This window comes from Mustela erminea, chromosome 1 (assembly GCF_009829155.1).
Source record: "Mustela erminea isolate mMusErm1 chromosome 1, mMusErm1.Pri, whole genome shotgun sequence".
Lineage (NCBI taxonomy): Eukaryota > Metazoa > Chordata > Mammalia > Carnivora > Mustelidae > Mustela > Mustela erminea.
The window spans coordinates 108,531,223-108,557,021 of record NC_045614.1 but is presented as its reverse complement, the minus strand read 5'-3'; the positions used below and the strand labels follow the sequence as shown (position 1 = coordinate 108,557,021).

Genomic DNA, 25,799 nt, shown 5'->3' with positions numbered 1-25,799 from the left:
CAGGAGATGTACTTCTCCCATATTTCTTGTATCCTTTCAAAGAAACAAAAATTAAAATTTATGGCATACAGAGATCCTTTGACAATGTATATACGGCATTCTGTTACTCGGAATTTTCCTTTTAAAAATAAAATCAATACTTAAATATATTTATGGACATTTTTCCATACCACCTCATCCATTTTAATGGCTTCATAGTTCATTGTTTATATGAACCATTGTCTATCTAATTTGTCCCTTTAAACATCTTCAGTTTTGCTATTACAAGCAATGTGACAATGAATACTGTCTTAAAAACCCCTTTGTCCTCTTATAGGATTATAGCAAATGTATTACTAACTATGTCTAAAAGTAGAAAAACTGAATCTATGTGAATATATTAAACTTTTGACACCTATAGCCAAGTTGGCCTCCAAAAAAAAGTACCGATTTACACTTCACCAGCAGAATATAAAAGTGCTTGTTTTCCCACACTGTTGGTAATGCAGGATGTTAGCAATCTTTAATACTGTTACTGAAATTATAGTTAGAAAATGATATCATATTTCTGCTTTGATTTGCATTTATTTAACTAAATTGAGCACAGCTGATCAACTTTTTTAATAATCACTAATTGAATATTTCTGCAGATGGAAATTTTAAGGTTTTTTTGGTTTAGTCCCATGTGGGGTAATCCAAATTTCAAAAGATATATTGAGGAGCTTCTCAAAGTGGATCAAACCTACTAACAAGGGTATTTGACATTTTCAGTGGTACATTAAATCTTTCTATTTTATAACCTTCTATTTATTTTTATATGGATTTGAAAAAGCCCGTTTTCCACTTATGATAAAGTTTCCACTTAACAAACATTTAAGTTTGAAACTGAGTTGATTTAAAATACATTAAATAAAAATAAGTAAAAGCACTTTTCAGGCGATCAAAAATAAGAAGTTCATATTTAAGAGACTGAATTTTGCTATAGGATGGTTTAGTCAATATATTCTTAAAATAGAATATACTCTAAGCAAAAGGTAAAATAGCTCATTAAATGTTATTGCTCATGCAAAGAAAAGCCACAAACTAGGATTAGAGTTAGCAAATGAAAAATGGACTGGGCTGGCAGTTTTTCAGTATATAGGATATTTCTAGAGCACAAAGAGTAAGAAAATAATATTTATTCACTTTGGTTATTTAAAACATATCTCAGAAATCACATTATGTCACTCATAAATAATTCATTATATATGCATAACATAGACTTTTTAAACATTATAACAACAATGCTATTATCAATCAACAACAGTAACAATTAACTCCTCAGTATCAATTTTTCCAATGTCTATTTTGTTGCAACTGTCTGAAAAATATTTTTTAATTGGACCCCAAATTCCAAATCAAATATTGTCCACACTTTGCTGTTGATATGATTCAAATCAAATACTGTGATTTCTGTACTGTCCACTTGAACCAAGGTTTAGGAGAAATTTGAAAAATGTAAAGTACTCTCAGGTTTTCTCTGCAAAAACTTGACTGGTTCTGATGAGGGAACAGAAGGCAGGCTGAAGACAAAGCAAAAGCTGACACCCTGCAACTTTCCCCCACCCTCACTGCTGGGTGGGACATGTGGGATGCTCTTTAGGAATCTCCCAACTATCTTAATGTTAGTACCTTGCTAGAGGAAAAACCTTGTCAATGACAAGGCCTCAAGGCATCAGGTATCTTATAGGTCCTCTATAGCATATGAAAGTTCTATTGAAACCTCCCTTTTTCCTTACCTCCCACAACCCCATCATAGCTAACCTGCCACCCCTCACAACCCCAGGGCAGCAGCTCTTTCTGCCCATGGGTCCTGTCCCCATGCTTTAATAAACCATCACTTTGCACCAAAGACGTCTCAAGAGTTCTTTCTTTGTCATTGGTTCCGGACTCCACCTGAACCTTACCTATACTCTAAAACTTCATCAGTTGCAAAAAACCAACAGCTTAAATGTTTGTTGTTAATACTCAGCAGAGGAAAAAAGAAAATCGGAGTCAAAAAGGAAATTGGATGTTTTAAAGAAGGAAAGAGGATGCTTTTTTGATACAGTCTTCACTTCCTACAGATAAAGGAACATGAAGCCCAGTCGACTGGGCTCTTGAATTGTCTTCCTGACTTTGCCAGAGGAGGGGTTGCATGTGGAAGGAAAACTCTGAGGGTTGCTGAAATCATCAAACTTTTCTGCTGTTTTATTTTTTTTACTATTATTATGTTATTCTAGGTAAAGCTAAGCCTACATCACCCAGAAACTAGGGGAAGGAGCTGAGATATGCTCTAGTTGTAAAACACATTTTCTCTCTTACTAAATTAAAGCAAACATTATACCATGCCTTTTTTTTTTTAGAGTGATTGATGGGAAATATGGATTAGAAGAGGACATCAGAAGGGGCTCTATTTTGTTAGAGAAGGGAAAGGCTTGAGGTAGTAAATAAAAATTTTAAAAGCTAATTGGTTAATATAGCAGAAGCTGAAGCAGTCAGCCAACCATGTCAGAAACAAAGATGAAGGGCACCTGGGTGGCTCAGTGGGTTAAGCCTCTGCCTTCAGCTCAGGTCATGATCTCAGGGTCCTGGAATGGAGCCCTACATAAGGCTCTCTGCTCAGCAGGGAGCCTGCTTCCTCCTCTCTCTCTCTCTCTGCTTCTCTGCCTACTTGTGATCTCTCTCTGTCAAATAAATAAATAAAATCTTCAAAAAAAAAATAAAAAAGAAGAAACAATGATGAGGGATACTCAGGAAAAAAAATATGTTATTGGAGCATGAAAATCAGGAGCTAGAATCATAGTGGAGACAATCACATGGGGTTAAATTCCATTAATGGCTGTTCTGAGCATATGCCAGTTCTTGTTACTTCCTTTATGGAATCCTTTACTTATGCTAATAAAATCAGAGTAAAAGAAAATGTATTTTTAAAGTAAACAAACTCTCTTCTAAAGCCTTATATAGTTGGGTTCTGAACTGAAACAAATATGTATACCCCCAACAGTACGGTGAAAGCCCTGGGTTTCTCCACCCTTTTTGGTGACCATCTCTTATTATTTGAGTGTGTCCCATGGGTGGCTGTCCCTCACATTTAGCAGCTTATCAGAACATTCCCCAGTAATGCTTTAGAATCGTTAAAAGATTGGGATCCCATCCCTTCATCCAGCTCTCCTCATATAGCTCTGATCTTTGTTTTGTTTTGGCCAAGTCACAGGCGACAAATACTCTCCACGATATCAGGTAAGTATGTAGTCGTTCACTGATTATTTAAAATGTGTCCTTAGACTTTCTTAGTTTGTGTCTCTTGATATTCTTCAAGGAAAAATAATAGCTAAATCTAGAAAGCAATTAGTTAGTGGTAGCTAAGACTCTTTTAACATTATAAATTTACCCAGATTTAGATATATAAAAGAGAAAATAATCTGAATTGACACTTCAGTTATCATATGCAACCGGAAAAACAAAAACTACTTATTAAATAGAAAAGCAAACATAACTGTATTAATTGCTAGGGGAAAAAAAATTTTTCTCTTAATTTTGCTTGTGGCATCCCACAAAATAGATTTTTCCAAAACGGAAGCCTTCCCCAATTAAGTAATAAAAATAAGAAACCTGTGTTTATTGATGATTTCAGTGCTTCTGAACAATACCATTTTTCATCTTATTAATATAGAAATCTGCCATCTTGATTGATATATGTTATTTGCTTCAGGAATTAGATAGGTAGAGACTGACATAATTTTAGAAGAAAATAATAACTCTTGTCTAAACGCACAACTTTAAATTACATTTTTATCACCAAAGGATTCCGTTTTGTAAAGGGATATCACTTTTATTTCATTTTCCTAGAAATACAATTAGTAAAAATAATAAAGCAATTAACTACACTCTTTCCCAGGATCTAGTATTCAATATGAAAGGCAAAAATAGCCTGGATAGGATTATTTTGCACAAAATCACAAAGCAAAATGAATTTAAAAGTGAAAGATTCCTTTGGGATGTATATATTTGTCTTTTTTGTTGTTGTTCTGATTAAAAAGAAACCATTCTTTATCAAAAGTGGGGTTTCACAGACAACATATTTTCATCGTCTCATTTCCTCTCACACGGTCCTGACATATTTCACATTTTGCCCTAGATATAATATTCTGCTGGAGTTTCATTTCATTGTCCACATGAATGCTATTCAGTTCTATCCCAACTCTATTTCATCTTCGTGAAAGATATTGAATTTTAAAGTTGTCTTTTATAAAAGTTGTGCTCCTAACACAAATGAAACAAATCTGGAACTACAAAACTGAAAATGAAAGGGGAACTTGTGGTCAGGTACCAAAGAAATAGGCTAGACCTGTGGGGTTGGTGATGTAGATTCTCCATACCACGTGGACATCCTGTACGGGCATTAGCCTGCCTCTGTGGGCAACTCAAACTCAGAGATCCCCTCCTCAGAAGTGAGAGTGTATATCAGATTTTCTAGACCTTCCCATGGCAAGTATCTCACCTGATGCTCAGCTTCATTGTGAGCAATATGAGGTAAGGTAATAGATTTCCTCTTTGTAAGCTTGAACATCATTATCATTCCATTCTGCTTGGGTTTGTCAAAAATCTGGTATCAGTAGTAACTCAGCTTTATGGTTTCATTAGCCATTAAATCAAATCTAGCATTGGGTTACAATCATAAGTAGGCTTTCATGCCCTCTGCTGGATGCTCAAAGAAAAAGCTACACCTTTACACAATTAGAAAAGCCTCATTTAAAAAATGAACGCTCTTTAACATAAGAAGAAAAAACTCTAGTCTTACTAGAATTAAAACCTGAAACACCAGGTTAAATAAAAGTTTAACAATGTATAGGTGAACTAAGATGCAAGTAAAGATTTCCAGAGATGAGATGACAGAAAATGTACAGGTTTATCATTTTAAATTTCCTTTTTAAATGTTATGATAGTCATATAATCCAAATTACTTTTATTATTTTCAGTAGTTTTCCATGGACCATAAGGAGCATCTGCTAGAGCTTCTAAGTCTCTGTCTGGAGATCTGAGCAAAGTAATGGAAACTCTAATATTATAAATCATACTAATAAGTTTGGTGGAGAAATATATCCAGAATGTTACATGATAATTAACATATAGTGGTCATTTAATGGATATTTTTTAGAGTTAAATGAAAATGTAATCTGGGTTATCTGATAAGACATCTTTGTCAAAAAAGTTTTTATGGAAACAAACTTTTTCTATCAGCCCTACTTACCTGCCAACACCTCCCACACTTTCTCCCCCACCCCCACAAAACCAATCAACCAACCACATGCCAAGCATGCAATTTGGTTAGGCATGCCCTGACACATAAATGCAAGTCACAAAAATAAATTCCGATCACTTCAACCGTGTTTTCACTAACGTCTTTGGCAAACTCCAGCTGCTGAATCGTTAGCCCTGTTTCCAGATGTGCTTGTACTTTTCTAGGTGTCAATTATATCCACTGCTCGTTCTGTAATGGGAATGAATTTTAACATACATAGCTCATAGGATATGAACAAAAACTCTGTAGCATGACTTATTTGAGGTACACTTACTTATAACCCACATTCTCTGATGTTTGTAGCCACCTTTTAAAAAAAGATTTATTTATTTTAGAGAGAGAGAAAGAGAGTGCATGCCCATGCACACATGTCGACAGGGGAGAGGCAGAAGGAGAGGAAGAGAATCTCAAGCAGACTCCCTGCTGAGCACAGAGCCAGACCCTGGCTCTATCTCCCAACGTGGAGCACATGACCTGAGCCAAAATCAAGAGTCTGACATTCAACCAGCTGAGCCAGCCAGGTGCCGCTTGTAGCCACTTTTGAAGTTAAATGATCATTGTGGGGGAAAATATCTGGAATAGGAACTGAAAGATGAAAATGCCTCCTCTCTAGTTTTGTCCCTCATGCTAGTAAACAATGAATGTTGGGCAAGTCAGTAATTTTTCCAGAACCCACGTTTTCTAATCTGTTAAATGAAGGCAGTGATGGATCATGATAGATAAATAGATAGATAGATAGGGTTATAGAAAGAGAGATTGAGAAAGAATTAAAGTAACACATGCATTTAGTTTTAAAACTCAAATTGTATCATAGGCTCAGATAAAGGCCAACACTTCTCAGCTCTAACCCAACCCCACATAGCATTATCTCCAACTTCTTGAGGCAATAATTTTCAACTGTTTTAGTGTTTTGTTTCAGATACTTAGGACCCAATTTCCAAATGACATACTTAATAATTTTTTAAAAAATTTTCTTTTAATTGAATTGATTTATTTTTAAAAAGTATTTTATTTATTCACTTGAGAGAGAAAGAGAGAGACAGAGAGAGCAAGAGCAGGGGGAGAGGCAGAGGGAGAGGGAGAAGCAGGCCCCCAACTGAGCTGGGAGCCAGATGTGGGGCTTGTGATTCCAGAACCTGGAGTTCATGACCTGAGCCCAAGGCAGACACCCAACCATCTGAGCCACCTAAGCATCCCTTTCTTTTAATTTTAAATATTATTCACTGACTTCCCACAATCTGATTAGGATTTAGTTTTCTTATTAAATCCTGCCACCTTTCCTTAGACACACTTGCCCCTCTGTTTAGCTTATTGATATAACTAATGCCCAATGTAAAACTCAATACTTACCATTAACATTATTCATAGTTTAACCATTTCAGGGTTGGGGGTTAATCCTGCTTCTGTTTTTCATAGACATAGAATCGTCTTTTCAGTTCCTTCACTTTCCACTTACCAATTGTTAATTTATCACCACATTTTTATTATGTATTTTTTTTCTTAATATCCCTCTTATCATTCTACAGCTGTTTGTTGTCATGTCCTGACTGGAACTGGCTCTTAATATGTTCTTAATACTATTAACTTGCTTAATACTATCTTCCTGGGTGCACCTGGCTGGCTCGGTGGGTTGAAGCCTTTGCCTTCGACTTGGGTCGTGATCCCAGGGTCCTGGGATCGAGCCCCAAGACGGGCTTTCTGCGCAGTGGGGAGCCTGCTTTCCCCTCTCTCTCTGCCTGCCTCTCTGCCTACTTGTGATCTCTGTCAAATAAATGAATAAAATCTTAAAAAAAAAATACCATCTTCCTGTAGATCATGTTCATCATCATTTCCAGAGTTCTCTTCACCTCTCCTACCTCTAATTCTTGGGGAGTCTCTGCATTTCTATAGCATGGATTTGCTTGATTATTTTTAGTTTTGTCCCTGAAGACACTAAAGCCAAGTGGAGAAACTTGAAACCCCAATGAATTATGATTTATCCATCTGCCTCCATTTCAGATATCTCTCTGTATACCAAAATCTCGCTGTTAATGTTCTTTGTCATCTTCTTGCCAATTTTTTTGTTCTTGTGAATTAAAAACATTTTTCCTCTTTTATTGTAATTTTACTACATTTCAGAAGGGAGCAAATATGTTCAATCTACCATGTGTAACTCGAAGTTAGGGGTAGCTAGGTCACAAAATTATCATGAGAATAAAATCTGGAAGCACCTTGTATACACCCTAAACCTTGCTTACCTACCTGAGATTATTAGAGTATATTAACACAAGTTCTCTGGGCTTCTTTCATCAGTATATACTAATGAGATTATTTTAATAGCAATAAGCCATCTGTCCCTGGCTCTTACCCACATTCACTATTATAAAGTCTTATCCCTATCAAATCTCATCCATTTACCTTTGGGACTTTCCCAAACTAGGTAAGATGGATTACAAAATTTGCTAGAATACATACTAAATACCAGACTCCTTTAGACCCTGGGATATAAATTAGTGAATAACACAAAGATCTATCCCCTCATAGATTTACATTCTAGCAAGGGAAGTCCACCAGATTATAAATAGAATTCAATTCTGTAGTAGAGTAGGTGGTTAGTGCTATGACAAAAAGTGTATCTGAGACAAAGAGGTGGAAGTGCCAGGATGGGGAGAAGTTGCAATTTTTAAAGTAGAATAATCAGCATGGGTCTCATGAAGAAGGTGACATTGGTACAAAGAATTAAAGGAAGTAAAAGAGTGAAACAATGTTGATATTTGGAGGAAGAGTGTTGCAGACAAAAGAAACAGCAAGTGGGGCCCCTGGGTGGCTCAGTGGGTAAAAGCCTCTGCCTTCAGCTCAGGTCATGATCCCAGGGTCCTGGGATCGAGCCCCACATCGGGCTCTCTGCTAAGCGGGGAGCCTGCTTCCCCCTCTCACTCTGACTTCCTCTCTGCCTACTTGTTGTCTATGTCTATGCCGCACAGCTTTGGGGTCTCCTTCAGCCTCCATCTACACTTTTTCTCTCCTCAGGCTGAGACAGGCACCTTTTCGAACGGGGACTTTTAATCTCCTTCATTCACCCTTCATCCTTCAACTCTGAGTGCCCCTTGTTCCTACTCTCATCTTGTACCCTAATTCAAATATTCTCTTTCTGGTTTGGGTCTGGACATGTCTGAATCTCCGCTTGGACCATCGTTTAATTATGATAACTCTTATTAACTCCATACGAGGGGAGGGGTCGGATGAAAACAGAGAATAAGGCAGAGAAAGCTGTGATGTGTACTGGAGTGGAATTGTACTTAATGGAGACTACTCCATGCGTTAATGGGAGTTTTGATAGAGAGACAATCACTTGGTTGTATAGCATGAAACAGAACACAGCAATGATACACAAAAAGTCCAGTAATTCACTACTGAAACATCTCCCTCACTGAAATTTTTTCTCTACATTCATTCTCTTGTCTTTTTGCAGACTATATTAAATGTCCTTTTTCAGGCTATATTAATTGATTTCTGAAAATTCACACTAAATAAAACAATTGTTCCTACATTTGACGTTTCAGAATTTTTTAAAAATGTTTCTAATGTTGTCAGTTGATGATCTGGAGCTATCGGCTTGATTTCAGAATTTCTTCATATGGAGGTGGGGGGTCTAAAGTGCCAAAACATGGAGCAGGACACATTTCAGGGTTTGGAGTTTGAAGGTGAATTCCAACAGTTGGTGTCACAGCCACTTCTGTCCCTAGAAAGAGAAAAATGGGGACTTGTAATCTTTCTAGTCAGCATAAAACAGAAGTACATGAACTGCCTAATAAAATCTGGCATTTCTTGGATCACTGGAGCAACAGAAAATTATTTGTGCCCTTGAGAAAAAATTTACAACCATCCTGCTCTCTCTAAAGTGATAGTTTAGTCACTATAGCAAGGAAATTTGCTCTCATGAACAGATGATATCATCACGGACTAACCCATCAAGAAGCATTTACAATTTAGAGGCCAAAAGTAGGGAGAATGCCCTTTTTGGTAGATTGGAAGACAAGATTCCTGTAAATACTAACAGTATTTTAGCTAATGTTTCCATCATGGGAAAGGCAAATTTCAATAGAAATATTTAAGCATAATGTCTGAACTTCATTATTTCATATTTATGCTCTGCAAACTAAACAAATATAATTAATTAAACATTTCTCTATGAGAAATAGTAAAAATGTTAACTTGTGAAAAGTTTGCATCTAAAATATACACACACAATAATGGAAAAACCTGATCAAATTTTTAAAAATGCCTCGAAATAAAAATTTTGACTTTAAGATTATGCACATTATAAGGTACTAAATATCAAAAACAAGCATTTTCTTCCTCAAACAGATCACTTTGAGAAATGATGTACTTATTCCCATAGCTCTTTTGGAAATATCCTGTTAGTATTTCCTTGAAAGACTGCTACTGCTTTTGAGTTACAAGAACCAACAGTAACATTTCATAGCCACAATCCATATATTTTCCCCTACCTTGGTCTTTGTTTTGAAATGGTTTGATTTTTTCTTTTCTTTTAAAGATTTTATTTATTATTTCTCTGACAGAGATCACAAGTAGGCAGAGAGGCAGGCAGAGAGAGGGAGAAGCCGGCTCCCTGCCGAGCAGAGAGGCCAACGCGGGGCTCCATCCCAGGGATCATGACTTGAGCTGAAGGCAGAAGCCCTAACCTACTGAGCAACCCAGGTGCCCCGATTGCTTCTTTTCAAAACAATGACTACTATAAATTCTAGTAACAGCTCTAAATTCACCTTTAAGGAGGAGTGCCTGGTGTCTCAGTGGGTTAAGCCTCTGACTCTTGGTTTCAGCTCAGGTCATGATCTCAGGGTCCCCTGAAGGGGCTCCACATTCAGTGTGGAGTCCGCTTGAGATTTTCTTCTTTTCCTCTTGCCCCTCTCCCTGCTCACATGCTCTCTCTCTGTCTCTCTCATCAATCAATCAATCAATCAGTCTTTTAAAAAAATACACCTTGGGGCGCCTGGGTGGCTCAGTGGGTTAAGCCGCTGCCTTCGGCTCAGGTCATGATCCCAGGGTCCTGGGATCGAGCCCCGCATCGGGCTCTCTGCTCAGCCGCGAGCCTGCTTCCTCCTCTCTCTCTGCCTGCTTGTGATCTCTCTCTGTCGAATAAATAAATAAAGTCTTTCAAAAAAAAAAAAAAGATAAAAAAATACACCTTTAAAGAGAAAAAAAAAGGCCCTTGAACTAGAACTAGTTCTGTTACTGCTTTTGTATATTAAATGTAATTGGAACATAACTATGTCATTCATTTACACAATGTCCCTTTTTGCACTACAAAGGCAGAGAAGAGGAGCTCCCTCATCTTTGGAGTATAGAATGATAGTGAACCTCTCATAGCATTGTAGGGAAGAGTAAATGAGCCTAAAGATGTCAGGTGTTAGCACAGAGCATGGCACATGGTAAGTGCTCAATAAATGTGATCTATTACTACTATTATACTCTGAAACAAAAGTAGGTGAATGAAATGCTCCCTCTTTCCTTACCTAAAACGAGTCACAGAGTATTTACCTAAAGAACATAAAGTTCAGAGAGGGAACACTTCAGAAACAATCCTAAAAGAAGACAGGATCTGGGAGAGGTGAGGGAGAGAGGAGCTGGCATGTGAAGCCTGCTTCTTCTCTGTCCCTGTCTACTCCTCCTTCCCTTCCCCAATCCAGAGCCCTTACATTTCATCATTGATGAAAGATTAGTATTTCTACTTACCTGGAAGTACAAAAAAGGGAAGATTATCTCTGAAATTGTGGAAGAAATGGGGTTAGGAAGATTGGATCTCTGAAAGGCAGCATTATCAAAGAGATCAGCCCCTAACATGAGTGGCCTCAGGAGGGGTGTCTCCGTGGGAACCCACCTCGCTGGCTTCTCAGGAATGGCATGGGACCTGTTTGCTGCCTTGCTGGGACTAACAGGACCCAAGTCTGATCTACATAGGATGGAAATGGAGTCAATGTCGATTTTACAGTAATTTATTATTTTTAATAAGGAATATGGACAGATAATGGTGGGGATCTTTTCTTGATGCTCTCAAATTCTCTCTTTCCTAATGAATACTAGATTGTTTTTTCTGCCTCAAGCCTTTTGTCCTCTCACCTACCAGACCCCAAACTTTTTTCTTTTCGTTACCCTTAAATGTTTTATTTTCTCATAAATAAGGGCTTTTACTCAGCTTCACAACCTTATTTTCAATGAAAACTTGTTTTCAGTAAATTAACAAACAAACAAACAAAACCTTTTGTTTATGGTCAACTTTACAACTCCTTTGCCATTACTTATTTTTTCAAATACAGATTTAACACATAAACAAAACTATGAAACTAAAAAACTTAAAACTTTTTTCAAGTCACTCGTATTGTCTACCTATTCACCCTGTCTCACAGAACCAGATCCTTTAAAGTGAAAGCATTGATTCTGATTTGCGGTATAGATGGGTGTGGAGAATTTTTATGATGTTCTCTTCTTTTCCCACCTCTACTAAAAATCTGCATACAGTCCTTTAAAACATCACTTTCTGTGGCCCAGTGTGTGTTCTCTCCATTTATTAATTTGAAGGGGGAAATACCCTTCAAATCTCCCATTTTCTGTGGACTTCTCAGATAAAAGGGATTCCAAAAGCATCATTAAAATAGTTAAGGTAAGGTAAGGCCATAAGAAAATGTTAAAACAAGAAATACTTGCCCCTAACACAGGTGCTGAGTTATTCTAGAACTGTTAGGGTCTGATGGCTGAGAGAAAGGGCAAGCGGTTCCAGAGACCACTTCACAGATCACCCCACAGAGGACGGTGTAGGGCATTGAACAGGTCCTTTCTGGGGGTACAGCAGTGATGCTAAGGGAAAACTGGATCCATGAGAGGAGCTGGGAGTAGGGAGGGATGCTGGGTGATAAAGGAAGAAAAGAATCTGTCTGGGGGCTGGGTCCAGGAAGAGGAGGTGGGACTGAGACAGAAAAAAGTAACATGACCTTAGGGCTTGTATAGAATAAATCATTATTCATTTCATTCCTCAAAATACCTCCAACCTCCAACTGTAGATTCCTTCTCCTCTCCTCTTCATCCTTCCCCTGTCCCTCCACCTTCCTGGCTTCCTTCTGGTCTCCCTTCCTCTTTCTCTAGAAGTTCTCACTCTTTCTTCTTACCTTCCACGGGGGTATTGGAGGGATTCTTTCCCCCTTTTTGGTGCAGGAGGAACTTCATTGTGTCATGCTATGGACACAGAAACATAGATCCCATGAGAGAAAAGGAAAGATTGAGGAATCTGAATACTAGATCAGCAGAGGACTGTGAAAAGGCCTGCCTACTGGCACACAAGATGCAATGGGGGCCTGGGGATTTGTATGAGATTCCCAAGGACCTTTCCCAGACAGAAATGTCATTGTGCATTGGGTGCGTTGGGCTGGCACACTGTTTATGAGGATCCCAAGCCAAGTGTTTGCCTTTGTCTCTTGAATATTTCTAATCAAGATAATTAACAACCTTAGCCGTAATACTGCTGTCTGGTATTGTTAGTGGGAGAAATTTCCCATTTTATATATTTTAACAGCAGTAAATTTTAGTCCAGCCCAACTTTCCATATTCCATCAAAATTCTCCTCTTGGCTCGTCACGTGAGGGCAGCTTCCATGGGATCCTGAGAGTCAAACCTGGGACCCACCGGTCAAAGAGCAGAGCTATTTCAACTAATAGTTTCAGCACATAGTGGCAATAGCATGAGATAATTTTTGAAGAAATAAAGTAAAGGTCTAGGAAGAACCCCAAGGTTAATAAAGAAAATCTAGTCTAGCCATTAAAATGCTTTAAATGACCCATTTCCTACATTGTGTATTCAGGAGGGAATGTCCTATCTTCCCCTTCTGCTCAAAGGGTGGCAGGGAATCCAGAAACCTTATTTCATATTCTAATGTCACTAGTGTCTTTCAAGTGAGTTCTCATTTTCCTCTCCCTTCTGAACTGCGACAATGAGGAAGATCCTGAGGTACCACCCCACAACCATCAGTGTGGATGTGTGAATCTGGTAGAGACTGGACTCAACTCAAAGCTATGAGCACATACTTTGTGCTCAGTAGAGTAGAGTAGCCAAACTCTAAAGAGAGTTTGGCTCTTACCTCCTCTGTAGCCATAAAAAGGTCTTGTCGTGGTTCCTTCATTTTCCTTTTGGAGAAAACCTCCTTTTACAGAAATATGAGGCAGGAAGAATCATTTGTCAGGAGAAATGAAAGTATAATGGGGATCCAGTGGGGGAAAGAAATCCAGTCAGGGTTTGGGTTTCAGACTGCCTTAAAATATTGACTCCCTGGAATTTACTTTCAGAAATTGCTAGTCAGGAAGATGTCATTAAAGATCACAGAGAAAGGGGTGCCTGGGTGGCTCAGTGGGTTAAGCCTCTGCCTTTGGCTCAGGTCATGATCTCAGGGTCCTGGGATGGAGCCCCACATCGGGCTCTCTCCTCAGCGGGGAGCCTGCTTCCTCCTCTCTCTCTGCCTGCCTCTCTGCCTACTTGTGATCTCTGTCTGTCAAATAAATAAATAAAATCTTTAAGAAAAAAAAAGAAAAGAAAAACTTATATGTACCTAAGATCTATACATTTAGAAAAAAAAAGAGAGAGAGAGAGAGAGAGATCACAGAGAATACCACTTCCTCAATTACTCCATTGTATTTTGCTTGGGAGGGGGAAAAACAGGAATGCCAGGAAGCACAACTCTGGGAGATTTCTCCACATCTAAAACCATGCAAATGGCTGTTCACTGCCTGTATTGCTCTTCTGAGCATCCCTGAGAAAGGGTGGGAGATGGGTAGTGGGTGGGATAACCTAACACCCAACTAGGCAAGGGGGAAAAAAAAATAGGAATGGGCAATTGAGCCTCTGGCCCTAGAATGGAAAGTAGCAAACAACAAAAATGAGTTTTGTAATATAACTTGAGCTGGAGGAGAGCTTTAAAGTGTCTTGAGCAACATAAGATTCAGAGAGATAGCACTGGCATCAGGAAGGAACCAATGGAAAGAGAAAGGGACTGGGGATTCCGGAGAACAAAACCTACCTTTGAGGACTCACCCAGTGGTAATGCGTGGAGGTTTGAGATACAGGAGCACTTAGAGGAAAGAATGAAGTGACCTGCCCCAATTTTCGCTGGCTCCTTACCCTCAATAGTTGACAATTTGAAGTGTATTAGTTGACTTGCAGTAAAGATCTATGTGGTATATTCATCCAGTGAAGGGAGAAAAGTATATAACATCTTCTGAGAGGAATAATAGTCACTTTCCCAGGTTGGTATTTAGCAATTAGAAATAATATCTGAGAAGCCCCTAATTTAGTGCCTAATATTTGGTAGATGTGAAATAAATTGTGACTATATTTTTTTAAATAATTCCTTCCCAAGTATATTCTTTTCCTGGTCACAATGACTTCAGGGTGACATAGAGAATGCGATTCTAATGCCCTGCATTTGGTATGATTACATGCAAGTTATTGCTGTAATCTATCAGGCTTGACACCTTCTCTCCCAATCATACTTGTTCAGGCACATTCAGGCAAATCAAAAGCATATGTGTAAATCATCAAGCAGGAAATATAAAAACATCAGAAAAATGGGGATATAACGGTGGCACATACACTGCCTTAAAAATGATAACACAACAACTGGGTAGCTTGCTTACAATTAAGTAGAGAAGTTTTTAATAATTCAAGACAGTCTAGTGAAAGAGTCTTCTTCAGAGTACATAAAGGGCTAAGAAGACCAGAGTGAATTGTCCTTAAAAACTCAAGTCAAGGGGCGCCTGGGTGGCTCAGTGGGTTAAAGCCTCTGCCTTCGGCTCAGGTCATGATCTCAGGGTCCTGGGATCGAGCCCCGCATGGGGCTCTCTGCTCATTGGGGAGCCTGCTTCCTCCTCTCTCTCTGCCTGCCTCTCTGCCTACTTGTGATCTCTGTCTGTCAAATAAATAAATAAAATCTTTAAAAAAAAAAAAACTCAAGTCAAGTTGGAGGTATCATAATTACATTTATTTGTTAAATGCCTCAAGCTAAATAAATAAAAATAGACCAATGTGACCATGTTGACCCCTTTGACTAATACAATTTATTAGAGTGTCAGTGGCCCTATTTCCTCCTACGCTCAATAGAAAGTGTTTGATTTTAGGCGAAAGATGATTTTTTCATTGGGGGCTCTAATTATCTTTCTGCAAATAACCATTTCTCAAATTGATATGTGTTTCTTTTGTTAAATAATGACTTTTTAGAATAGCCAATAATTAATATAATCACTAAATCTTGCGTACCAAGTTTTTTTGTTTTTCAGTTACTTAATTCTTTTTTTTTTTTAATTTTTAATTTTTTATAAACATATATTTTTATCCCCAGGGGTACAGGTCTGTGAATCACCAGGTTTACACACTTCACAGCACTCACCAAAGCACATACCCTCCCCAATGTCCATAATCCCACCCCCTTCTCCCAAACCCCCTCCCTCCAGCAACCCTCAGTTTGTTTTGTGAGATTAAGAGTCATCAACAGATGAATGGATCAAGAAGATGTGGTATATATACACAATGGAATACTATGCAGCCATCAAAAGAAATGAAATCTTGCCATTTGCGACAACATGGATGGAACTAGAGAGTATCATGCTTAGCGAAATAAGTCAAGCAGAGAAAGACAACTATCATATGATCTCCCTGATATGAGGAAGTGGTGATGCAACATGGGGGCTTAAGTGGGTAGGAGAAGAATCAATGAAGCAAGATGGGATTGGGAGGGAGACAAACCATAAGCGTACCAAGTTTTTATATTAAAACATTTAGGTTTATTTTTACTCCACCTTTTATTTAGCTGTTAGTTTTACCAGGGCTTTCCCTGTTCCATCCATTGAAAATCTTATGCTGGCCCAAGTTCCTGAAGCACAGCTGTTAATCTCTATGAAGCCCTCTTGAGGCCTCTATGTATGGTGTACAAGACAGCACCTCAGAGGGAGTTTCATGACAGACGGTTTGGTTGAGAACAATGCTTAACACAAAGAAATAATCTATGACCTGTGATCTCTCAGAAACCAGTAAGTGATAATTGTATTACCTACAGCTAAGGCTGCAGTTACAAATAACTCTAAAGTCTGGCTTCCCTATATTGCTTATTCTCTCATGCAGACTGGAAAATAATAGGATGGGCGTCGTTTTGGAGGTGGGAGTTGGAAGCAGGCAGGATCAGGGTGCTGCCCCTGTTTCTGAGGAGAAAGGACATGAGCATTGACACCCACCTGCCCAATTCCAAATATTTCAGGCTATCCACTGGTAGCAAACAATCTGGAAAGTGTGGTTCAACGTTATTGCAGGTAAGTGAGGCATGGAGAACTTAGTAAATGACACTATAACAACACCAGGGCAGGACAGTTTGATATCAAAGGCTCGAAGAGGTTATTGTGTACCTTACACCTTACCCCTTACTTGGAGTGACCAGTCCTGTGTATCTCTTCTCTTTTGCATGTTGACTGAGCAAAAGGTTGAGGTTCTATTGCCATACTCAACTATGGGTCATTTCCCTAATTCACATTTTTTTTTTCTTTTGAGGTCTCCTTTCTTCTGAAATTTTCTTACTTAGACTCTCTCCCCATGGCATGCCTTTGGGTCTCCAATAAACCATGTCTTGTTCTCAGTTCACATATTTGCTTTTCTAGAGGTTAGTTCTTCAATTCACCACAAACCATTAGGTTTCAAACAGGGAGTTTAGAAGTGTGCAGACAGCTCACCATAAACGGGGTCCAAGTCTCCAACAGCAAAAACAGCCATGGTGCGACTTGGGGATTCCATTCGGGGTCTCCTCAGCCAGCACTGGAGGCAGAAGAACATGACTCCACAGAGAAGAGTCATCAGGAAAATCAGCAGCAAGAACCTGATGCCAGGAAGGAGCAGAGAAGGAGTGAGGTGGAGCGTGCAGGGAGCTTAGGAACTCCTGCTGCTTCCTGGAAAGGGGACAAGAGGTCCAGGAGACAGGGTGCAAGAAATCTGTGAGGCCAAACACTTTAAGCAATCCCCCACCACCACTCATATACTGTCATTAAACTTGGAACATTTATGGTGCTCAGAGTGGGTCAATCTTGCCAGGGGATGATGATCATTTCCTCTGGAAATTGAAGGTTATTCCAAGGAATAGTGTCTTTGTCCCTTAATTCATTCATCTATTATTCTTATCTTTCAGCCATCCATCCATGCATTCAACTAGTAGTTAAGCAAATGAGGCGGTTTTAGATGTTGGGTGGGGTTGGGGATTTAAAGTAGACGTAGAGGAGACAGGATCTAACCAATTAATTGAGAGAACTTATACTGTTTGGTTTAAAAAATACAGAAATCATGATGCTGAAGGTGTATAACTACTGTCTAACAGTTTCTGAAGGACAGCTTGTAAAAGGTAGAAGTCTTATTTTGAAGGTTATTAAGAATTTTGAAATCAGTACTGGAGTCATTTAGGGAGATTTCAAAAGGAAAAATAATTATTTCATTGTTAAATTTCTTTAATTTGGGAATAAACTATTCCCAAAACAGTTTAAATTCCCTGTCACAGGAAGTACATTAGTAAACACTAACCAAAAATCAGAATGTGATGTTTCCACATATATTTCATGACCTTTAAAATTTCCTTAACTCTATGATTTTATGTGCCATTTCTATTATTTAGGAAACAGAGTATATATACATCACCAAAGGTATTATAACAAATTGGGGATATCCTTACCAGATATACCAGTCCCTTGTGTATCGATCTTTATAGTTTATGCACCTGGTGGTAAAAGAAGAAGAGTTAATGCCGGACCTCTGGATGGCCAAAACCTATTCTCTTGGACCATAATATTTGTTCTGACTGTACCTATTTTCCCAGAACAATCATGTACTCACTGTGTGCCAAATGAGCACAATGAACCAAATGGTTGCAGTATGCCCAGTTCATCCGGGACACTGAGAATACAGGTGAATGTGCAACTGTCACACATAGGCAATTTCACGGTCATAAGGTTTGATTCTAGTTATGACGACAGTTGTGTATTGGGAAGATGGAGACTAACTTTTCAGGGGTAACATGTCATAAATATTAGGTATGAAATTTCTTTAAAATGCAGATTCACCAGGAAAGGTTTATAATTTCTGTTAATCTTTAATATCTTGGTAGAGAATAGCCAGGCTGCAGACTTGGTTAGAGGAAGAAATTGGGAAAAGGGGGAAATGACTGAAAGTGGCCACACGTGCCATTTACCAAAGAGTGTGACGTTGATTCTTTCAGTCAGGATGGTCAAACCAATTGAGTGTCTAGGCATAATGCAATCAATCCTGGGATAAGTTTTAAAATGTTTCCTCACATGAAAACAAAGTTCATGGTGTGATTTTCGGGAGGCTTAGCTAACCTAAACCACTTCTGTGCTATTTATCGCAGAGTCCGTCGCTATGCCAGACACCGGGAATGTAGGTGTGCCGATGGACTTTTTTCATACTTTGGTAAATGGGCATTGTCGAAGTATTCTGGGATTAAGCGGTGGAAACCTGTTCATCACAGCCGGTAAGTCTGTGAGTTGGAGCTGTACTTAATCATGGCTATTTCAGTTTTTGTTAAAATAACACTCAGTTCTTTTCAGCTTGAAAGCACTCATAACTGTCAGCTAATTTATTGCTCCCAGCCTCTCCAAGGAGGCAGTGTGTCATGTTTATCATTGTTCTAGTCGGAAGTGACTTTTTAACATATGTGAAGTGTCAACGTAAAAATTTTACCCCAAACATTTAAGAGGAAAGTTAATCACCCAGGGCATATGCTTTTCGTTTTTTGTGTTGTAGGCTGTGTGTGTGTATGTGTGTGTGTGTGTGTGTGTGTGTGTGTGTGTGTGTATTCACATAAAGACACAGGTGCAAACGGCTGGGGAAATATGGCAGTTGAAGTATAATTTTAGAAAGCATCCTAAGACAAGCAATCATCGATAAAGGATTTTAAAAATAATTAATGAGACACCTTTATAAAGGAATGTTATCCAGTCATCAAGAAGATTCATACTTATCATCAAAAGCCTTGTGAAGTAAAATAACAAAGAGGGCTCAGTTCTACTTTGTATATTCTATTACATAAATGTGATGTTTTCACTAATTAGGTATTTTGCAGTAGTATACTTCTATACACTGAGTTACTAACAATGCTTTCTTCTCTTCAGTTGGGTATCATGAGATGCTTTATCTTTCCCACATTTCCATATTTTTTAAATGTATATCACTTTTATAGTCATAAAAAATTTAAGTATTATATTAAAAAAATATAAATCTTAATCATACAGTATCCCACTGTAGACATAGGGACATTCTCTAGGTGTTTTAGCACAACAAAAGAGTAGAAGTTTCCTATTTGGGAAATTGAAATGTAAGCACATAATCAGGAGTGTGGATTGCTTCATCTCCCTCCATTAAAAATCTTTGCCTACCCTCTCGACATTTAAGAATAGACTTCATTCTTATCAAAATGTCAATTTTAAAGATTAACTACCTCAATTTGTTTCTCAGTTCTTTAAATTTTAAGCCACTCAGTATTTTTTTTTTTTTTTTTGCCAGTGATAACAATTATCCAAATTGAATTACTTCTCTTTCTGATCTTGTGCAATCACTGCTGGAGTTTCTGATATGCAATAAATACAATGGTCAAGAAGGAGTTAGCTGGACAAATGCAAAGTGATCATGGAATGTCCAAACTGTAGGCACCTTTAGGAGTGTTTAGTTCACTCAGCAATTTACATACTCTACAACTGAAACCCAGAGTAGAGAAGTTGTGGAGATCACTAGCTGGTCAAAGAATTCAAACCTAATTACAAGTCTTCTGACTCTGTGTGCTTCCCTCCTTTCCCCACCATTATTTCCATGTCTTTTGCAAGATCAATTTTTAAAGATTTTTTTTTTAATTCTTTTTTTTTTTTTTTTCTTTTAAGTAGACTCCACACTCAACGTGGGGCTTGAATTCAGAACCCTGAGATCAGGAGACACATGCTCTACCAACTGAGCCAGCCAGTCAGATGCTCCTTAAACAGATTTTTTTTTTTAATTCTTAAAAAAGTTTTAGAACAATAACAATATTCTAATTGTACAAATTTTAAATGGAAGATATTCAGTGTAGGGAAAATTACATTTTTTAAAGTGAAGTAATTACTCAGAGATTTATATATTATTGGTCAAATTGTGATGATGCCAAAAACAAAAAACATTCAGGAGAAAAGAGAACCAGCTATGAAGCTTAAGGAAGACATTTCTGATCATCAGTGTTCTCTCGAAGCGGTTGCTGAAGGATTTTTTTTCTGACCTTAGTGTAAAACTACTGCCCCCGAATGTTATGGAGATGATTTTTCCTCTATAGGGATGATTAGCCTAGTTGACCTTTATTATTCTTCTCAGCGCTGAGATTCTGTGGACCTAAGTCTAACTACAAATTCCTCAATTTGAAAAATTCGAGAAGAAAACTACAGAATTGCTCCGGTGGCTCCTTCTCTGGATTTACCCAGAACTTCCTGTGCCAGGCATTCTTCTAAACCAGTTATATAATTTCAGAGGGGATTAATTCACTTTCAGATTCGTGATGCTATGAGGTAAGGTCACAATATTATAATCTTTATTGTACAATTGGGAAAATTCGGGCATGAAGTAACTTGCCCAAGATAACAAAGCTGCAAGTGGAAGAGTTGGGGTTCACACCCAAATGGTCTGGCTGTGGAGAATGAGTCTTACTACCATGCAGCCCCACCACTGGGAAGAGGAAAAGCCAGCTCTGACCTCGAATTATTATGGGGGGTACTGCCTGAATGCATTCAATATTCTGTGTTCCAAAATGCTTTAAAAATATTAGAAATACAAAAATAATAGAAATGAGAGCATGGAGGGTATCACACAAAGAGAATAAGCCAAGAGTGAGATCAGTTTTTAAATTGAATATAGTAAACCCCATATGAAGAATTTAACCCAACTCGGGATCTGGCTTAAGCTTTCTAGAGGTTAATAGGATGAGAGAGAGACTTGGTTACATAGTATCCTCTAAAATTAACAAAATCATGCAGCATTACTCACCAGATGCACAACTATTCCTGGAGTAGACACTAGAGAAGAATTCAAACTATTGGGCTTTATGAAGAGAATTCTGTTGGCAACGGGGACAACATTTTTTCCTATGCTCTTAGAATAAATGGAATAACAAATATCATGGATCTTTTTCTTTTTTAAATCATCCCTTAACGTAGGCAAAAGTGCATTTAGCTATAACAATCTGGGAGAGAGATGGGTGCTGTATCATATCACCTGGAGATTGGTGGCTTGACCTCATTAATCCAAGGTAAATTGTATAGTATCTAGAAGAATAGATGAACCATATATCCTCAGGTATTTCACCCAGTGTATAATTTCATTTAACATTGGACATACAATACGGCTTTATGGTGCAAATTTGTAATATATATATAGTGATATAGTAGTACATATAGTATTCATGTATGTATGGTACATATACATACTTCGTAGTGTAAAATTCTGGTTCAGGAGTCGGTCCTGGATCCAAATCCAAACTCTGCTTTTTACTTGCTTACTCTCAAGCAAAACGTTTAACTTCCTCGAGTCAGGTAAGTTGGTGAGATATCCAGAATCTATTAATGCAATTAATTGGCAAAATCTTGTGGATGTATGATCATATTTATGATTTGTAAGTTACTCTACTTATGAATGTATATGTGCATCAGTGTATCAGTGTACTTGCTTATTTTGGGGAGGGAAAAGGATTAGGCTGTAATGGAGAGGCTCTACCTAGTTTTTTTCATATACTAAATTACTTATAATATTTAAATGTTATACAAAGACAGCCTAGCAATGCATTGTTCATACTAATGAAAAGCCATTATAAAAATAAATTGAGTAGTTCAGATCAGAAAAAATAGTTTGGGTTTGAAAAAAAAATTAAGAAAACTAATTATCGCTCAAATACCTTGTAGTGGCAAAAGATTTGGCATCTATCTTCGGTACAAATACTTACCTAATATCACCTCTCTGCAATACCAGCTACTTTCTTGCCCTCTCTTTTTATTTTCTGCTAGGCAGAAAATAAATTTATAATGCTAGGCATTATATTTGAGGTGGTCTCTTCTTTTCACTCCAAAGCAGTGGTATTAATGACAAACACAGTAGACACTTGTATGCAAAGTGAGGTAGCTAAAAAAAGAATTGTACTTCAGAACTAGCTGAAGCCCTGCAATACTTTGCTATTGTCTTTGGGTCTCAGTTTCTTCCCCTAAAAGGGAGACCAGTAGCCTCAGTGACTGGAAAGTCCGCTTATCAAGGTCATCTGTAGCGTATTTTCCTGTTCTATTGATCAAAGAATGAGATTCAACATTTATGATCATATTGATTGAATAATGAGATTCAACATTTATGACCTTTTCCAGTTATAAATTTCTGTATTCTATTATGCTGGGTCAAAGATAGGAGATGAATGGGCAAGATGAGACAGCTAGGAGGTCCAGAGTTAGGTAAGTACATCAGGCATGAAAAATTCCATCATGTTATAAACACCAGAAGACAGAAAAAGGGGAGTCCAAAATCAACACAAAGAAAGAGCAATAGAGAGCCAGCCATGCCAGAGCTGGAAGAAGAGCACAGACATAAAGCACAGATGATCAATAATGAGATGATCCACCAAAGCAGGTGAATGGTTCCAGGGCCAAGGAAGGCATTCCACACAGCATGGCCTCTTCATCTGGAGGCAGCGCCCAGGCCATGAGACTTTGGCCTTGAGGGTGACAGGTAGTAATAATTGAAAAGAGCCACCTGGTCATCAGGGCTGCACTGAGAAGGCCGTGCTTGGCAGACATGCTTTTCTGACACTTGCATTAAGTCACAGTGCATTACAGCTCTTATTAATCATCATCAGCATTATTAATGGCACCTTCTCCCCAAGTCCGGAATAGAATTCTGGGAACCATTAAGTTGACGGTCCCAAAAGTGAGAAAATTGAGTCAGTTACTCACATAACACATATCAAATGCATTTTGAAATGTACACAAAATACAGGTGAGAATCTTTGTCAGTTGGCTTATATTTAAAACTGAATACCCAGAAAATGGTGGCCCACCAACACTGTGACTTCCAAGTGGGGCTGCAGATGAAGATGACATCTTTGTGAGCCTGAAGAACCCTTGCTACCACTCTGGTGGAGAATGCAGTAAGCAAAAATACCTAGAAATCAATGAGGCTCCTTATATTTGCCAAAGTTAATCATAATGAAAGTGCCTCTTTTCCTGCTTTTAGAAAAATTGAGCCATTTGCATTTAAAAACAATTTGCTCTTACTTTTCTTCCATGATTACAATCATCATTTGAGACTCATTTGGGGCTTCTCAAATGACTTGAGCCTTTTTTTATTCTTTGAATTTTTGAAAATGCTAAATAAAAACATGAAGCTTCTTGCTATTTACTTACATTTCATTTTCTTCACATGGTGGGTCCGAGAGCACCAACTGAAACACATGTTTAGAACAATAAAATCCAAACATCTCATCAGTCTAATCCTTTAATACAAACAGCGCTTAGAGACAATGTGGGTTTATATCATTCTGTTTGTTTTTTTAATTAAAAGCTCCATAGCAGAGTCCATTATTGGTGCACAGAATTTTAATTGAAAAAAAAATCTCCCGGTAGATTCTCTAGCTCAGTGGTGACAGGAAATACATATTATGAGCCAGATTCCTATCCAACAGTAGACGGATGTGAAAATGCCTTTTGTTCTTTCTATAGGCAGATATTGTTTGCTTAAAGACCTTCCTTGCACCTTGCATTTTTTTGTTTTCACATTTTAGCTAGAGGAAGAAAGTTCATTATTTGCGGAGTATTATTTTCACACAAAGAAATCAAGTTCCCTACGTGAAAACAGAAGTCCATCCCATTAGCATTAATGGGTGTTAAATACATGCATGAAGGAGTGACTTTAACTAGCTCCAAGGGGGGAAGGTCCGTTTAAAATTACAGGACAGTCCTGTTGGGATTTACATGTGTGTCTTCACCAAAGAAGGGAGAAAAGATAATAAACTTGATTGCTTTGTTTTAAATGACCCAAACCATCAGCATTTCAACATAATTATCCTAGTTCTTCGTGTTGAGCCTTACCGGTTAAAATAACATATCACAGAGGAAAGAAAGAAAGTACTCTGTTCTAGAGGTTTGGTTTGCAGGTTTGTTTTTCCCTTAACTGAGACACTTTCCAGGGACAATGAGAAAATCTCTACATGTCATTCGTATGTGGCTCTTAAACTTGGGTTAATGAGATCAGTGAAGTATTTATTATCCTAGCGTATGCCATGCAAATATGAATACAAGTAAGAAGTTACAAAATTTAAAATGATAAGCTCAGGGATTTTTGTGAAATATATCTCTTTTCCCTCCTTTAATCCCAAATGCATCTTCTTCGGCACCTTATATTTTACTCCACCAAGTTTATCTAGGCAAAGAGATTTGTCGAGTTGCAGATGGAGCCACGAATTGGCCATCAGAGAGCATGGTAATGAACAATTTATAAGCCCAGAAAATGAGTTGCACTCTCTTTTGCTCGAATGCTGCAAATAGATTTGCATACTAACAGAGAGGAAAATGAACATTCAAATTTTGTCCATAAAGAAAGTTTATTTATGAGTAGATGAAATCATTAGGGATCCAGCTTAACAGATAAATAAAGTCCGCATTTCACTTTCAAGTCACTCCCTAGTCTCCTGTGCTGCGCCCCACCTAGCGAGGAGTCCATAGTCATCCATTATTTTTACCTCACTGCTGATGGTGTTAGCTGATGGACTTCGCGGTTATCAGGAAATGACGAGCAGGACTGAAATCTTTCAGATACATTGCATTCAAGTAACACAGATACAGAGATGCAGGTATTAGTCTGAATGAGATGCTAAAAAAAGCAGAGGAACCAAAATAAACTCTAAGATGGGTCTGTCTGTGTTGCTCAGCACTGAGAGATGGGGAAGCCTCAAGGACGGTTGTAGGCAACAGTAAACATGTCTTCAATTAATCCTGCCACAGCATTTGGATATATCAGCAGCAATTTTTATTAAAAAAAAAAATGCACAGCCTAGCAAAGTTAAGCAAAGATTACATTGTGTCATGTTACTTCAATGGCAGTAGAACTAATAAAGAAGAAATAAGACTAATGACATGGACCATTTCGTCTTCTGTATTTCTGACCAATAAATATAAGCTGGTGGTAACACCGTCTTAGAGGAAATCTTTTAAATGTAAGAGTAGTTAAGTTACCCAACAATCAAATCTAGAACAAATCAGGTTCTTAGATACCCCTGAAAATCTTTTCCCAGAAAGAGAGATGGTTACCTGGAAGAGTGGCAAACACGAGGTTCCTGCTTTTGAGATCACTGAAGTAAAACTAAAAGGTCTGGGTCCCAACATACTTAAGGAACGAGCTGCTCAAAGCCAGTGGTTGGGCTTCTGTA

At 38.1% G+C, this 25,799-nt stretch overlaps 1 protein-coding gene across 2 annotated transcripts; it reads right to left on the bottom strand.

Annotated features, from left to right (window-relative positions):
* TMEM207 (transmembrane protein 207) lies at positions 1–25,799 on the bottom strand. Of its 2 annotated transcripts, XR_004284355.1 has the most exons (6): positions 25,681–25,799; positions 23,779–23,816; positions 18,042–18,086; positions 17,059–17,201; positions 8,730–9,023; positions 1–33 (listed from the first exon to the last, which is right to left on the bottom strand). XR_004284355.1 is itself a non-coding variant. In XM_032337918.1 (5 exons), the coding sequence occupies exons 1-5, from the start codon at positions 25,753–25,755 to the stop codon at positions 8,890–8,892; spliced, it is 435 nt and encodes a 144-aa protein (XP_032193809.1). In that variant the 5' UTR covers positions 25,756–25,799; the 3' UTR covers positions 8,269–8,889. The 2 variants fall into 2 exon arrangements, 1 of the variants encoding a protein (XP_032193809.1); XM_032337918.1 differs by lacking the exon at positions 1–33 and having other exon boundaries at positions 8,269–9,023.

What these genes read in the sequence shown, in the direction of transcription:
- TMEM207 (XM_032337918.1), bottom strand. Translation starts at nt 25,755, where the DNA reads ATGTTGGGACCCAGACCTTTTAGTTTTACTTCAGTGATCTCAAAAGCA. An exon ending in CCATGTGAAGAAAATGAAAT is followed by an intron (nt 18,087 to 23,778) that starts GTAAGTAAATAG and finishes TTTTACCACCAG; the next exon opens with GTGCATAAACTATAAAGATC. An exon ending in AGACTTGGACCCCGTTTATG is followed by an intron (nt 9,024 to 17,058) that starts GTGAGCTGTCTG and finishes TTCTCTTTCTAG; the next exon opens with GGACAGAAGTGGCTGTGACA.